At 43.2% G+C, this 16,019-nt stretch overlaps 2 protein-coding genes across 4 annotated transcripts in view; one reads left to right on the top strand and one right to left on the bottom strand.

The window, feature by feature from the left end:
- The window catches only part of SLC30A4 (solute carrier family 30 member 4), a 33,413-nt gene extending 24,332 nt beyond the window's left edge, over window positions 1-9,081 (top strand). Inside the window, exons 5-7 of the mRNA XM_075345825.1 lie at window positions 1,371-1,476; window positions 2,101-2,235; window positions 6,409-9,081. Of these exons, the coding sequence (XP_075201940.1) occupies window positions 1,371-1,476; window positions 2,101-2,235; window positions 6,409-6,557 (390 nt within the window). The 3' untranslated portion in view covers window positions 6,558-9,081. The remainder of the gene's footprint in view (window positions 1-1,370; window positions 1,477-2,100; window positions 2,236-6,408) is intronic.
- Window positions 9,068-16,019, bottom strand: part of AFG2B (AAA ATPase AFG2B) — a 31,803-nt gene continuing 24,851 nt past the window's right edge. For all 3 annotated transcript variants that reach the window (XM_075345823.1, XM_075345824.1, XM_075345822.1), the window contains exons 7-9: window positions 13,772-13,906; window positions 10,673-10,798; window positions 9,068-9,255 (exon numbers count right to left, since the gene is read on the bottom strand). In XM_075345823.1, the coding sequence (XP_075201938.1) occupies window positions 9,100-9,255; window positions 10,673-10,798; window positions 13,772-13,906 (417 nt within the window). In that variant the 3' untranslated portion in view covers window positions 9,068-9,099. The remainder of the gene's footprint in view (window positions 9,256-10,672; window positions 10,799-13,771; window positions 13,907-16,019) is intronic.

Below are 16,019 nucleotides of genomic sequence, written 5' to 3'. Positions count from 1 at the left end.
AGCAATTTGGATCAAAATTTCAGCATGCAAATCGCTGCGCTCTTAACGCAACGTGCGGATGGATTATGCACAATCTTCATAGATTTTGCTGGGGACATAGGACACTTGTTTATGCTGCAGTGCAATACGCAGCGTAAACGCATGAAATTACACAACGTGCGCACATATCCTTAAAGGGAACCTGTCACCAGTTTTTTCACTATTAAACTAAAAGTATCACCTTCTGCAGCTCCTGGGCTGTATTCTATGAAGGTGCACCTTGTACCCTGACTCCTCTAGCAGACCCCAAAATAAATTTATAAAACATGACTGTTACATATGCGCAGGCGTGAGATTATGGTCGGCACTGTGCATGGCGTCACTGCGTCATCCTTGACCCGAAAAAGAGCCCGCCCATCTGAGCCACATAGGTCGTTAGCATATGTAACGGACAGGTTTTATAAAGTTATTTTTGGGGTCTGGAAGGAGAGTCAGGGCCAAGGTGCACCTTCATAGAATACAGCCCAGGAGCTGCAGAAGGGGATACTTTTAGTTTAATAGTGAAAAAACTGGTGACAGGTTCCCTTTAATAGATGCATGAATAAGCTTTGTTTTTATTTTAATTTTATTTTTTTTCAAATAACACATCAAGGTAGAAGCTTTCCTCATAACATTTATCTGAGCTTTATTTTATGTATAATTCTTCATTACTAAATAGTGTTTTCACTGTTTTGTCTTAGATTTGATGTTAGATTTATTATATAGATGTATATAAATGGGTGATGTACACGCCAACCTTTTAAAGAGTACCTGTTGTTTTAGAAAACTTTTCCAAATAACCTGACTTGTGTGTACATGAGGAGTAACACCATTTCAGGTTAATATAAGCATTATATCCTACATTTTCACCAGTATGTTCCATCTGCAGGCTCGATCTGATTTTCAGTCTTCTCTGAGCTGGTGGGTGGAGACTAGCTCATATGGCTGCTGCCATTTAGCAGCATAATGCACAAAAACAGGGATTTTTACTTCAAACCCCCCTATCTTTGTGTCACACAGAGCACACGATACAGCAAGTACTAAGCTGGGCAGCTGTGAATATAGTCCTGGGGGAAGCTAAATGATTTGCTTCAAAGCTGCTGCCGCATTAGTGTGCCCTTCCATTCCCTGAACTATAGGAGGTGTAACCTGACCCCTCACTGTGGTGGCAGTCTGACTTTCTTTGACCAATATGGATTTGAGCAGTGGTTTTAGTGTATGGGGAGTTCAGGGGCAGAGGGAAAAATGGAGAATGAAGCAGATTCCTCTGATAAGACGTATTACAACTTTTCTTATATTTGTTACCATTGTATGTTATTCAGAGTGTCAATGTTCTCACTTTTCTACTACAGCCAGAATACAAAATTGCAGACCCTATCTGCACCTACGTGTTTTCGGTACTTGTCCTTTTCACCACAGTACGACTTGTAAGGGACACTGTACTTATTATACTTGAAGGTGAGTAGACCGTTTACAATTTGTATATATTTAGCAAATCTGAAGCATCTTGTATTTCAATACTTTGGTAACATCTATGGAGGGAAGTCGGCTACATTGTGGAATTTTCTTAGGAACTGCTTTTTATACTGGGCCAAATTGAGACATCTACGGAACATGGTCCATGTATGACTGACCGGGGGTCTCCTGATCCAAACTCAACAGGGGCCAGTCTGCATATTTGTCTGTACACATAGCATGTTTCTTGGACGTCTGAATCAACCTTGGGGTGTGAAAAACAATTGATGTTGTGCAATTTTAGTTGATTACTATTAATATGAAGCTCAATCTAGATGCATGAGTGAAGCAGCAACTGCTGGTGGGCTGCACTATGCACATGGCATAATGCTACACAAGCCCCGGGACCAACATCACAGGATTGGCGTCACTGTGGGATGCTGGTATCTGACTTTTTTAAACTGGGAAATTGGTATTTAAGAAGGGGTTATCCAAGTAGTGGAAAACCCCTGTAACTTTATAGTTGTTAGGAATTTTGCACAAGACCTATTGTTTGTGATGAACAAAGTAGTTGTGAAATTATTTTATACACACAATAGTTATTCTTGGCTTGAATAATCCTTCCAGGCGTTCCAAAACACCTCAACGTGGATCAAATCAAAGACGACTTGATGAAAATAGATGATGTGCATTCAGTGCAAGACCTTAATATCTGGTCGCTGACCACAGGAAAGTCCACTGCCATTATCCGTTTACAACTCAGTAAGTACAGACGTAGCGGAGGTTACCAAGCATCTGGGCAGACCTCCCCCCATGCCCTATGTAGAACTCCATTTCAGGGAATAAAGTGTATTTATTGCTTAATTAAAGTTGTCACGTTTTATATAATCCTGTTACCTTGGACCAATTACTCCTGGCTTTCAAAAGCTCAATCATTGAATGGGAAACTGCATTCCTTACATTTTAAGAGGATGAAATCTGTTGAGAACACATGACTGGAATGAAGCTTTTATTTCTATAAACAGCTTTTAAAAACAAAGTGTATATAAGTGTTGCATAACTTTGTTTTCTGAAAGTGAACCGGACAGCTGATGCCTGCTCCCCAATCCACAGACAGTATGCATCGGCACGTTCGACTCTGAAACGCTGTTTCAGAGGAAGCCATAGGCTGCCGGGGACCAGGCGGCACAGGAGACTAGTTGGACAGGTGCGTTCTTGGCAGCTTCATACCCCAGCTGCCAGTGACCAGTCTCCGACCATACACGCACACAGCATTTCAGTGTCATGTGTACCCAGCAGCCATCATACAGCTGGTATCTGATATACGCTGACCATGGATCGGGCACAGAATGTAACGGCTATTCGGAAAACATCACAGAAAAAAGGGGCTATAAATGCTAATACCCGGTCACAATTGCAATATGCTGCAGGATGGAGACAGGCCCCTATAATAATAATTTTATTCATTTTATATAGCGCTATTAATTCCACAGCGCTTTACATACATTGGCAACACTGTCCCCATAGGGACTCTAGATTGTGAGCCCCAATCTGTATGTCTTTCAAGTGTGGGAGGAAACCCACGCAAACACGGGGAGAACATACAAATAAAAGGCGTATATGCCATCCTGCAGTATATTGGTATTGTGACCAGGTAATGGTAAGTAGGTTCTTTTATTATTGGCTCAAATATCCCTTTCATGTAATTGAATCTGCAAACACCTGAAATGTTAGTAAACTAATGCACAAGTTTTCAAAAATCTAGATAGATTATGGGAATACTAATTTACTGTGCAGGATCTCAGGACATTATGGATTGAATTGAATATATTTAGTTGTTCCAGTAGCACAGGCTCCTGACATCACATTGAACATTTCACTGCCCTGTGATGTGACCAGGATTGGCTGGCTTAGTCATGTGATGTGCGTCACTTCTGGATGATGAGCGGTTGTGCTGGAAACTAGAAATTTAAAAGTTTCCTGACGTTCTGAACATAATCATCATTATTTTCCCTTTTGCCCCAGAATCACTGTCAAGGTTTTATACTGCCAAAGGTGGCATTCTGATATTTAAAGGGGTTGTCCACTATTTACAACACCTCCTTTTTATGGCCTTAGAAAACAAAAATCCTTACCTACCAGATTCATGTTGCTCCTCCATACTTAACACTATGACCCTTAATGGTCCTCAGGCCTCCTTATATTCTGTCCAAGCTGGAAGGCACCCTGTATACAACCGATCAATACACTGTGGTGTCCTCCTGCCGGATGAGGGAGCAAAGAGGCTGTGGGAGACATAGTATGGAGGAGTGACCAAGGGTGAGAATTGTTGTTTTGTTTTTTTTATTATAAACTTTTTCCACCATCCGTGGCTAATAAGGTGTTATAAAGTAGTGGAAACCTCTCTAATGCAACAGATTTGGGAAATGTAGGAGTCATTTATCTTTCTGTCCCTGTCCTGTTAGATGCACAACACATTTTGAGAGATAAAATGGAAGAGAGAAAACAATTCACAAATATATACAAAAAAAAGCAATCCTCCCCCACACAGGAAAGAGTCTTGGTGTGGCGTAACCAGCTTTTCCTAGTGTGCCATGTGTTGTGCCAACTGGGCATAAATGTGTAATATTATAAATTTTAGTAGAATGAGCTCAAAACTTTTATGTCCTTCTTTAACGATGTGATGTGCCTTGATAACTGCTCCCCCTATAAAGATGACATTATTAAAGGTGGTGTCACACATAACGACAACGACGTTGCTGCAACGTCACCATATTCTGTGACGTTGCAGCGACCTCAACAGCGACGTCGCTGTGTGTGACACATAACAACGATCAGACCCCTGCTGCGAAATCGTTGCTCGCTCCTGAATGCTCCAGGTCATTTCTTTGTCGCTCCATTGGGAGACCCAGACAATTGGGTGTATAGCTTCTGCCTCCGGAGGCCACACAAAGTATTACACTTAAAAGTGTAAAGCCCCTCCCCTTCTGCCTATACACCCCCCCCCCCCCCCCCCCCCCACCCGTGCATCACGGGCTCCTCAGTTTTTATGCTTTGTGCGAAGGAGGTATTCTTATCCTGGTGCTCTGATCATGGTTTTACTCCCTGGCCATTTGCCTTGCCCACTTTTCTTTCCTTCCTTCAATCCGGATTGGAAAAGGGTTTGTCGCTCGGCTCCCTTAAGGGACAAGTCTCAGCGCTCTGTGTTTTTTCAGAAGCGCCTAGCCAGACTTCCACAGGTACGCACGTTCCTGCAGGGGGTTTGTCACATAGTCCCTCCTTACAAGCGTCCGTTAGAACCCTGGGATCTGAACAGGGTGCTGATGGCTCTTCAGAAACCACCTTTCGAGCCAATGAAGGATATTTCTCTTTCACGCCTTTCGCAGAAAGTGGTCTTCCTAGTAGCAGTCACATCACTTCGGAGAGTGTCTGAGCTAGCAGCACTGTCATGCAAAGCCCCTTTCCTGGTGTTTCACCAGGACAAGGTGGTTCTGCGTCCGGTTCCGGAATTTCTCCCTAAGGTGGTATCCCCCTTTCATCTCAATCAGGATATCTCCTTACCTTCTTTTTGTCCTCATCCAGTTCACCAATGTGAAAAGGATTTGCACTTGTTAGATCTGGTGAGAGCACTCAGACTCTACATTTCTCGTACGGCGCCCCTGCGCCGCTCGGATGCACTCTTTGTCCTTGTCGCTGGCCAGCGTAAAGGGTCACAGGCTTCCAAATCAACCCTGGCTCGGTGGATCAAGGAACCAATTCTCGAAGCCTACCGTTCTTCTGGGCTTCCGGTTCCCTCAGGGCTGAAGGCCCATTCTACCAGAGCCGTGGGTGCGTCCTGGGCTTTGCGGCACCAGGCTACGGCTCAGCAGGTGTGTCAGGCGGCTACCTGGTCGAGCCTGCACACTTTCACGAAACACTATCAGGTGCATACCTATGCTTCGGCAGATGCCAGCCTAGGTAGGCGAGTCCTTCAGGCGGCGGTTGCCCACCTGTAGGAAGGGGCCGTTTTACGGCTCTATTACGAGGTATTCTTTTACCCACCCAGGGACTGCTTTTGGACGTCCCAATTGTCTGGGTCTCCCAATGGAGCGACAAAGAAGAAGGGAATTTTGTTTACTTACCGTAAATTCCTTTTCTTCTAGCTCCAATTGGGAGACCCAGCACCCGCCCCTGTTCCCTTCGGGCTGTTGTTCTTTGTGTACACATGTTGTTCGTGTTGAATGGTTTTCAGTTCTCCGAACTTCCTTCGGATTGAATTTACTTTAGACCAATTTATAAGTTTCCTCCTTCCTGCTTTTGCACCAAAACTGAGGAGCCCGTGATGCACGGGGGGGTGTATAGGCAGGGGTTACACTTTTTAAAGTGTAATACTTTGTGTGGCCTCCGGAGGCAGAAGCTATACACCCAATTGTCTGGATCTCCCAATTGGAGCTAGAAGAAAAGGAATTTACGGTAAGTAAACAAAATTCCCTTCTTTTTGATCGCTGCTATCCCGCTGCGCCATGCTGATAATCCTTGTGTTTGACACCGCAGCAGCGACGCTACGCTACGTCTGAAACCACACAACGACCGTCGACGTCGCTATGATCGCTGCTCCGTCGCTGCTTTTTATAACATGTTTGACAGCTTACTAACGATCATCTATGGTCGCTGCTACGTCACAGAATATGGTGACGTTGCAGCGACGTCGTTGTCGTTATGTGTGACCCCAGCTTTAGTGTAGACGTCCACATTGCTATTAAGCCATTCCCACCAACCTTCTGTGGAGCTCTAGTGCAGGACTGAATGTTCTACCTATCTGCAGAATCAGCATTATCTTCATACAAGATTAAAGTGTGAAATGTAGACCTCTGTTGTTTTATAAGCACACAGTGGAGTTAATAAATGCATGAACATGGGCTTTTTCTGAAACGTCTGTGTTTTCTGTCCATGTAGGTCCAGGGTCATCATCAAAGTGGGAAGAAGTGCAAAGCAAAGCCAGACAGATCCTGCTGAATACCTATGGGATGTATAAGTGCTTTATACAGATGCAGAGCTATAGACAGGAGGAGAACATGACCTGTGCTAACTGTACCAGTGCCTAGTCCTGTGGATTGCCGCCGTGCCACACACCCTCAGCAATACATATGTCCTCGGAGCGATCTGAGGAGGTGATGGCGTATGTTGTACACATCGTCAGGAGAAGCACACTTTTTCTATTGGAACCTGTGATTCTTAGCGTTTGTGTGAAGAAAGGAGGAATGCTCCAGTGTGGCTGTTCAGACCAATTTTTGAAGTGCTGTTTACAGATTTAAGCAAGTTTGCACATACCTCGCTCTAGGGTGACAAATCTGAGGCCACAAAGCATCCTTCTGTGGCCACCCTATCCAGACACTAGTTTTATTACTAATGTGATTTAACTTTACTTAATGCAATATTATTTGTTAGACTGACATTCTAGAGGTTAGTACATAAACTCGACCCATAAGCACTCCTTACACATCATGTGCCCCTGAAAAGGGGGGGGGACATAAAGCCACAGCTTGTATGTGACCTCACTCCAGAGCATGCACTTCTAGACCCCATTAGTCACCATGCAGAACAGGTTAGTAATGTATCTTTATAGCCTCAGGAGCACAGCTCCAATGTCTTTATGGGACCTTTGGTTCTAGTTTTTCTGCTACTAATATAGCATTCATATGAGTCTCCATACTTTATTGGGCCAGTTATAAATCACTTTTATTGTGGCTGATCCACGTCAACACTATTAAATGAAGCCGCAAATGTCTTCTTTACCAGTGGGGTTGAACTTTGCACTTTCCACTGCTGTTAACCTACTGACAATAGCAAGGACAAATTGGACCATTCAGCCGCCACCCTAAGGTGTTGAGCTTGTCGCACAGCAGGCCAGTGTTATACTTGCAGATTTCTTGATCAGAAAAGCACATACAGGCTATAGGGCTTGTCACGAGAACTGTAACAATGGTATTTCTTGCACCTAGTTGGAAGTTTATATTGATAATTTACTTGGCCACTAAGTGGCACGGTTCTGAGTTAATGAATATTTCATTTTATCCTTCTAGAGCAAGTAACACGACGCTCACACTCCTATTCGTACAGGAAAATATGCTGCAAACTAAAGTTACACAATAATAACTTATTTCCATTTATCTCATTGAGCTTGTACACTATACGGGAAAAAAAAGCACATCTGAATCAGGTTCTGGGCCGTGACCGCCAGATATTTTACCAAACTAAAGTGTGAACAGTGTTATACCAGGCTGGAAGGAGTGTGTTGTTTTGTTTTTTTGTGAGCTGGACAAGGGTTTTTTTTCCCAGTAACTTCAATTATGGATAAATGTATTGATCCCCTCTATTTTTTTTCACACTGAATGTGCAGGAGGAGACAAATAGATGCCAACATAAAAGAAAATAAGTATTTTATCCAAGGTATTTTGGACAAGAGTATTTAAAGGGACCTGTTGGCTCCCCTTGACATGCCTGGTATAGTAACTACTTTTATTCCTTGTTGAAGGGAATCTGCCACCATGTTTTTACCACCTAATCTGAGAGTAGTATAACGTAGGGGCAGAAACCCTGATTCCAGCAATGTGTCACTTACTGGGCTACTGAGTGTAGTCTTGATAAAATCACTGATTAATCAGCAGTAGATTATCATTAGAGGACTACTTGACGTGCTGCCAGGTAGTCCAGCATATTCATGAGCTCTGTAGAACTGCTACGCTTCTGTGTAGCACAGAAAACATTGATTTTATCAAAATGACAGCAATCCGCTCAGTAAGTGACACATTGCTGGAATCAGGGTCTCAGTCTCTATATTTTACTGCTCCCAGGTGAGATAGCAAAAACCTGGTAATAGATTCCCTTTAAGTGCCAATAGTGGAGCATCTTTTCTTTTAATTCTGCATTGTGCTGTGCCTCTATTTCTCCTTGAAATGTATGGTTAAAAAAAAATGGAGAACTAGGTGAGGCTAGTTTAGGGTGTGTCCCTACTTACCAGGCATTATCCAATCAGTGCTGACTGTAAGGACACACCCCTTTTGATAAGGGGGGATGGTAACGCCCAGTTGTCACATTATTCATAAATCGAAGGAATAACAGAGGAGCTGCAAAGATCATGTCTCCAAGAATTTGAGGAATAAAAGTATTTACTATGACCTGTCCGCAGGGCTGATGGCTCCTATTTTACCATTGTGTGCATTGTATTAATACTACAAGCTGCTCTTCTCTTGTTAAAGGAGGCATCCCATAATATACATGAAGCCATACGTTGTAAGGGAAGTGTGCTAAAAATGCTGAGCTTCAATGTAGAGGTGATCCGGCCCTGAAAGAGCTGTATATAGATATTGATCTGCCTTAGATTTTTTCTTTTTTAATAATACATATCCGTATATGCACTGAAGGTGTATGAAGTCATTGGTGATGCCGGAGATTGTTGTAATACGTTTCTGTTAATGGATTGGATCAGTGATTACTGATAAATGTTCTTCCTCTTGTAACAGATTTACTACATGAGGTTTCCGAAATGTAATGTAAAATGACTGATTTTATTTGTGTAACAATGGAAGGATGGTACAGAGGCTGCACAATAAAGCGTGTTATAAAATATTTATTACATGGCATCGATCACTGCACCATTCCTGTATGACAGCGCAGCTTATTAAAGAGAAGAAGGTCACAGGCGTTCAGGGATGGAGTGTGAGACGCTAGCGCTCGACGGAAATGGCCGTCATTCACAAATGCAGCCTGGAATCCACTGTCGTGTAGAGCAATGAGGGCGGCCTGCAGGCAGAAACAGATCACAGGTTATGTGCACACGTGGGGTTTTTTGTTGTTTTTTTTTTGCTTCATGTGTTTTTTTCCTTGCTTATTTTTTAATCAATACTGCAAGGAAAAGCAGAAACCATTGACATGCTGCTTCTTTTTCAGCCACAAAATCTGCAAGGAAAAAATAAGCAACATGGGCACAGCAAGTCACGATTATCAGACTTTGCTGGGATGCATAGTCTGAGAATCGTGACTTGCTGTGCCCATGTTGCTTATTTTTTCCTTGCAGATTTTGTTGCTGAAAAAGAAGCAGCATGTCAATGGTTTCTGCGTTTCTATAATCCCCTGCAATACTTTATCACTATAGTGGATTATATTGCAGCACTTTGCCTCACATACCATGCATACAGCATGGTGTGTGAAGCTCTCTGTAGCTCAGCAACCCAGGTCGTCATGATGATAATCCACAGTTACCATGGCAGCAATCGGGTCCCTGTGATCGCATTACAGGGACCCGATCACCAGGGAGAGGTAAGCGATTCTCTCCCTGCCTCATGAATGCTTTGATCACCGCATTCAGTGGATTAAACTGCCGGGAGTGGCGCAGGCGTCGCTCCGTGCAGTAACAGCCGGGTCCTAGCTGTAACATCAGCTGGAGACCCGGCAGCGATCCTGGGGTGCATAACTTGATAAAAAGCAGGAAAAAACGCATTTGTAACACGCAAAGGTAATAAAAGTGCAATTTTTTTTTTCTGTGTTTTTCCTGTCAAAACATTTTATTTTTTTTTGGTGCAGAAAAGAAGGACTCAGCCATGCAGCAGTGTTATGTGCAACTTAACCCTTTGAGTACAAGCATCATTTTGATCACATTTTTTAAATTCTGCTTTTTGGGAGATGGAATAGGAGGAGGTGCAAGTACTATGGATATTAGCCCAGCAGCCATTGCACCCAGCACAGGTAACTGTAAAATGGGGAACTAGTGGTCATTAATGCGTTAATTCGCTTCTGCATCAAACTAGAGATTCTATGTAGTTAGAGGGAGAATATATCAGTAACCGCCGCCATCTCCTATCTCAGTAATGGGAAAGTCTTCACTGAATATAGATTTTACTCAAATGAGGATTTTGATAATGACTGATTAATTCTGGCAGAGAAAGAAACATATGTCTGATAAGATATATTACAAAGTTGCTTTTCATGTGTACTGTGGATTTATAAAATAAAAATTAAAACGGTCATGCTTGGGAAGGGCTAGTCACAATCGGTGGTCTTCACATACACCAGTTATGTGCCATTCAGCACAATGAAATCTGGCAGTAGTGTCATGTTCATCCATTAGTGTGCGGTTTCGTGTGCACACCGACAGGACATAGTTCGAAATGGTGTTCATCTGAACATAGTCTGTCGCCTAAGTAGATCTACACTCTCTCACCTCTTTACAGAGACTCTGAAGGTCCGCTCCGGAGCAGAATTGGGTAGTGGCTGCCAGGCTTTCCAGACTCACGTCATCAGCGAGTGGCATACTACTGGAGCATATCTGTAGTATGGATAAACGGGCCTGTAACGCATAAGGATAGTACATCAAAAGGACAGAAATTCGCAGCCATGATAGCGCTATACAACTTACAAGGAGAGGTGACAAGTGGCAGAATGCTGGGAACCATTGCTGGATTTTATCTCCGTCAGTCCTGTAGACCTGACATAAAGCGGGGGTGTATATTCTTCACCACTCCAACCACATGGGGATGCATCTGTCCTCATATAATGGATGTCATGAAAAGGAAAAGACCCATCAGATGCTGTATTATAAAGCTGGGCACTGCGAAAGCAATGCACAGTGCCAGCTGCATGCCACTATAGGCTGCTGTGTCCTAGTTCTCATACTTCATTTTGCATGAGTAAAAGCCCACCCGATCTACCATGGATGCGACTTGTCATTCGAAAGTGGCCAAAATGTAGCTGTAAACAAAGGAACGAACCATCTCTGTTACCAAAACAGACGTATTATTTTAATATTATCCATTCCATTTTTATCCTTGTCCAAAGGCCCAATAATGATTCTCCACCAACCGTTACAATAGGACGCTCAACCTCGCAGTGACCAGGCCAAAGTTTTCAAATGACACGTGTCACTTTATGCGGCAACATCTCTGAAAAGTGATTCTGAGATTTATTTATTTATTTTTATTTTTTTTCCTGGCCTTGGTATGTCCCTTGTCATATCTTTAAACTCGTCAAGAGCTAGCTGGATATTGACTAAAAGGACCACTTAATATGGTGGTCTTCTAAAAAGAGCCACTCCTTGGCTGGGTCCTTCTGGGAGGGATATCTGGTTCATTTCCGTGTCGAGCCTCCTAACAGAGGCTCCATGGACCTTTTCGACTTGCATACTTCCCAGGGATCAATGCACCTAGGACTTCACTGTGTTGAGCGCCTTCGCTGGCTGCCGGCAGTGTTTTCTCAGGCTGGTCTCCCCGAGATCAGTGATTTTGTTTTATTTTTTTAGTGACACATTGTACTTTATGCTGGTGGTAAATGTAGGTCAATATGTTTTACATTTATTAAAAATGTCAGAAATATGAGTCGTTAATAAATAACATGTACCTCATGTCTGCCTCACATCAACACCATATGTTAGGATGTTAAATGGTTTAAAGATTTAGCAGCAATTTGTATTTTAATTTTTTTTTCAAGGACATTTACAAATACAATTTTTTTTTTAAGAGACTTATTCATTGGTTTTGGGAACCCATATATTAGACCCCTTCCCCCCAAAAAGTATATTTTAAAAACAGCACCCTTCAAACTATTCAAAACTGCTGTCTGGTAGTTAACCCTTAAGGTGTTTTCAGGAATTAACATGAAGTAGAATGACCGGAATGAAGAATTATATATTTACCACTACAATGTTACTAACATTTATACAGACCACTATAGCTGGCAGACGTTAGGGCCATTACTTAGCCTTAGATTGCCATGTCAACCATCAGGACCCCATAGTTTTGATCTCAGGTTGCCCAGGAGGTGAAAAAGTGAACCACCCTCCACATTCAGTTAACCCTAGAACGTATACCTGGGGCCTCGCAGGCCTGCTAGGTCATTTGTTTTCTATGGTAGATTGAATTGCTTGCGCGTTCTAGGGTTAACCATTTAGAGGAACCTCAAGACCCATCTCTTCCAACAAGCCTACAACCTACAATAGCCCTCAGTCCAGTACACCACTGCGCAACCAGCTCTGTCCTCACCTATTGTACCATCACCCATTCCCTGTAGACTGTGAGCCCTCGCGGGCAGGGTCCTCTCTCCTCCTATACCAGTCTGTTTTGTACTGTTAATGATTGTTGGGGCAGCACGGTGGCTCAGTGGTTAGCACTGCAGTCTTGCAGCGCTGGGGTCCTGGGTTCAATTCCCACCAAGGACACCATCTGCAAGGAGTTTGTATGTTCTCCCCGTGTTTGTGTGGTTTTCCTCCCACACTCCAAAAACATACAGTTAGGGACCTTAGATTGTGAGCCCCAATGGGGACAGTGTTGCCAATGTATGTAAAGTGCTATGGAATTAATAGCGCTATATAAATGAATAAATTATTATTATTATTATTGTACGTATACCCTCTTTCACTGTAAAGCGCCATGGAATAAATGGTGCTATAAAAATAAATAATAATAATAACCATTTAAATGCCACTGTCCCAATAGACAGCAGCATATAAGGGGTTAAGCGACCATGGTCTGTGTCAACACGGATCATGGCTGATGCAGCAGGGTGTCTGTTATAGTGTACAGCTCCTGCACTTTCTCTTGTTGGGGATGTTTTTCTTTTTCTTCTTATATCTCAGGTCTGTTTGTTTTTGCGGGAATAATTGTAGTTTTGAATTATATGATTAATTTGACCAAATAATGTACTGAGAAAAAAAGAAACGGAAAAACTTGTGGGGTGAAATGGCAAAAAAATTCCACCCATCATTGTGATTCACAGCATTCAATGTTAAATAACTATGACCTTGTAACAGGATTTTTCAGGCCATTACGATTACGGCCACACAGCCTCGTAATTTTATAATACTATATTAGTGGAGAAATTCCCGAAAAAAAATTTGTGTCTGGTTTTTCTCCATTGATGGTGCAGTGTGAGGTGTGTTTGTTTTATTTGCATGGCAGGTTGATGTTTTTATTGATACCATTGTGGGGTACATAATGCTTTGATTACATTGTACTGCTTTTTTTTTTTTTTTTTTTTGGGAGCGGTGCCTTAACACTAGAAGTCCCAGAAATTTCGAGCTCCATAGGGTTCCAATGGTAGAAATGTTAAATGACCCCTCTCTGGGATGTCTAGTGTTAACAAATAAATTCAACCAACTTTCTACATAGATTCTCCCCTAAATAAACCTAAACCCCCTCCCCCAAAAAAAAAAAAAACAACCAAAAAACGTTGAGATTAGGATAGAGCTCTTCCAGTCAGTGGTACCATAAAATGCAGCAGATTTTACATGTTGAACCTAGTCTTAATATATTGACCTTCAATCTACTACCTTCTCATCGGGTGGTGGTATGTAGAGGAGTTTGTCTAGTCGCCCTGGCCGCAGCAATGCGTCATCCAAGACATCAGGTCTGTTTGTTGCTGCAACAACCATCACGGATTTATTCATAACTTCCTTAAACTCCAGCTGAAATGTGGAGAGAAAAACAATACAAGTCTGAAAACTAATAATTCCAGTTCAGGATAACAAAAAAAAAAAAAGTTACTAGTTTTCTACCAACTGAGCCATTGTTGTCTGTGGGATGTGTCAAATGAAATATAAGGAGCAGAGTTGTAATACCAGACACATCCCACGGACAAGACTGTTGTTTCACATCGAGAATAATATTTTTTTTTCTTCCTCTTAGGCCCGTTTCACACGTCAGTGAAAAACACTGACGTTTTTCACTGGCGTGTAAAACACGCACATGTCCCTCCGTGTGGCGTGAATCACAGCACACGTGGGTTGTCTAAGTGCAATCCGGGCTCCGTTCTCCGTGGCCCGTGATTGCACTTAGAGATTAACTCACCTGTGCGCGCTCCCACTCACCATGGTGCTGATCGCTCCCGCGGTGCAGCATCCGGCCGGCCCTGACCCCCGCAGCAGCTGCTTTGGGGTCGGCTGTGTCATGCATAATGAATATGCGCGACAGTAATGAGCCGGCTTAGAAGCAGCCGGCAGAACGGGCTGCAGAGAGCGTCGCTGGAGCCGGGTGAGTAAAAATGATTTTTATTTTATATGCACGTTTTTTTCTGGCACGTGTCTCACGGATCACACCACTGCGTGGTCCGTGGGACATCAGTGATGCCAGAAAAAAATGGACATGTCTCTGTGCGGCAATCACGCACACGCGGGTACGCCGCATGGAGAAACGTGCAGTGAAAAATCACTGATGTGTGAGCAGACCCATTCATTATAATAGGTCTGCGTATGTCAGTGATTCTGGTACGTTTAAAAAAAAAAAAGCACAAACGTACCAGAATCACTGACGTGTGAAACAGGCCTAAAAGGGAATCTGTCAGCAGATTTTTGCTATGTAAGCTGAAGACAGCATGCTGCAAGGGTTAACACAGAATTCAAGGATGCCTGTCTTGTCAAGGTCCGATCTGTTGTTTATTTGCTATTTTTATTTAACCAACAGGACTTCTCATTGCTCAATGTCCTGTGCACGGCAGTCTGGCACACCGTCTCCTCTGATTGGCACCTCACTGTCAATGTACAATCTCTATAGAGAGCCTGGTGTGGGCGGGGACAGCTCACTCAGCTCTGTGATATGGCTAAACCTAAAAATTCTGATTGTGTCAGAATGGCTGTACCCAGTAATCTAAGTAATACAGTTTTAGATTCAGAATTTCTTTGCCTACATCATGCTGCTCTCAGATGAGGTAGCAAAAACCTCGCAGATTTGCTTTTAACTGCCTGAAAACCTTACATGCTACCTTATAGCACAGTGATAGCTAACCGGTGACACGCTGTGCATTTATTTTGTTGACGCACGGCAGGAACAGGTGACTGCATCCCGATCTATAAGGCAAGCCACGGCCGCCGGTGATTTAACTAGAACTGCATGTGCGGCTAAACTTCCGAAATGACTGGCACGGGGTGGGGGGTTGGCTTCTTGTCGCACGCAGGGCCCCTGATGAACGCGGCCCTTTGTCAGGGGCTGCAGCCATCTGTGCTTTACTTCAGATAATTTTCGCTGCTGCGCACAGGAACTTTCTGCAGAGCTTCTCCAAAGGCAGCCGCTGGCCAATCAGAGGCCAGCAGATGACTTTGTTGTCAGAGGACTACTTGGCGTGCTGCCAGGTATTCCAGCATATTCATGAGCTTGGTATAACTGCTAGATCTGAAGCACAGAAAACATTGATTTTATCAAAATGACACAGTAACTGACACATCGCTGGAATCAGGGTCTCTGTCTCTACATTATGCTGTTCTCAGATGGGGGAGCAAACACCTGGTAACAGATTCCCTTTAAAGGGAATCTGTCAGCAGGATTTCACACCCCAAACTATTTATATGCGCTTACAAAGACAAGACCAGCAATAGATTTACATGGCCAGTCTGTTCCTGCATAACTGAGGAATCAATCTTTGAATTGATAGGCAAATTGGGCTGAAGATCTGAAGCCTCTGTCGCTCCGGCTCTATTCCCCTCCCAGGGCTGCCTCCTCCTGCATGAATGATGACTCCTTTGCCTGAAGTCACACAGCAGAGAGCCTCATTTGTATTTCAATACAAATGCTGATTCCTCAGTAATA

This window comes from Anomaloglossus baeobatrachus, chromosome 4 (genome assembly GCF_048569485.1).
Source record: "Anomaloglossus baeobatrachus isolate aAnoBae1 chromosome 4, aAnoBae1.hap1, whole genome shotgun sequence".
NCBI lineage: Eukaryota > Metazoa > Chordata > Amphibia > Anura > Aromobatidae > Anomaloglossus > Anomaloglossus baeobatrachus.
Note: the sequence above shows the minus strand (reverse complement) of the source record. Positions and strands in the feature narration are given on the sequence as shown.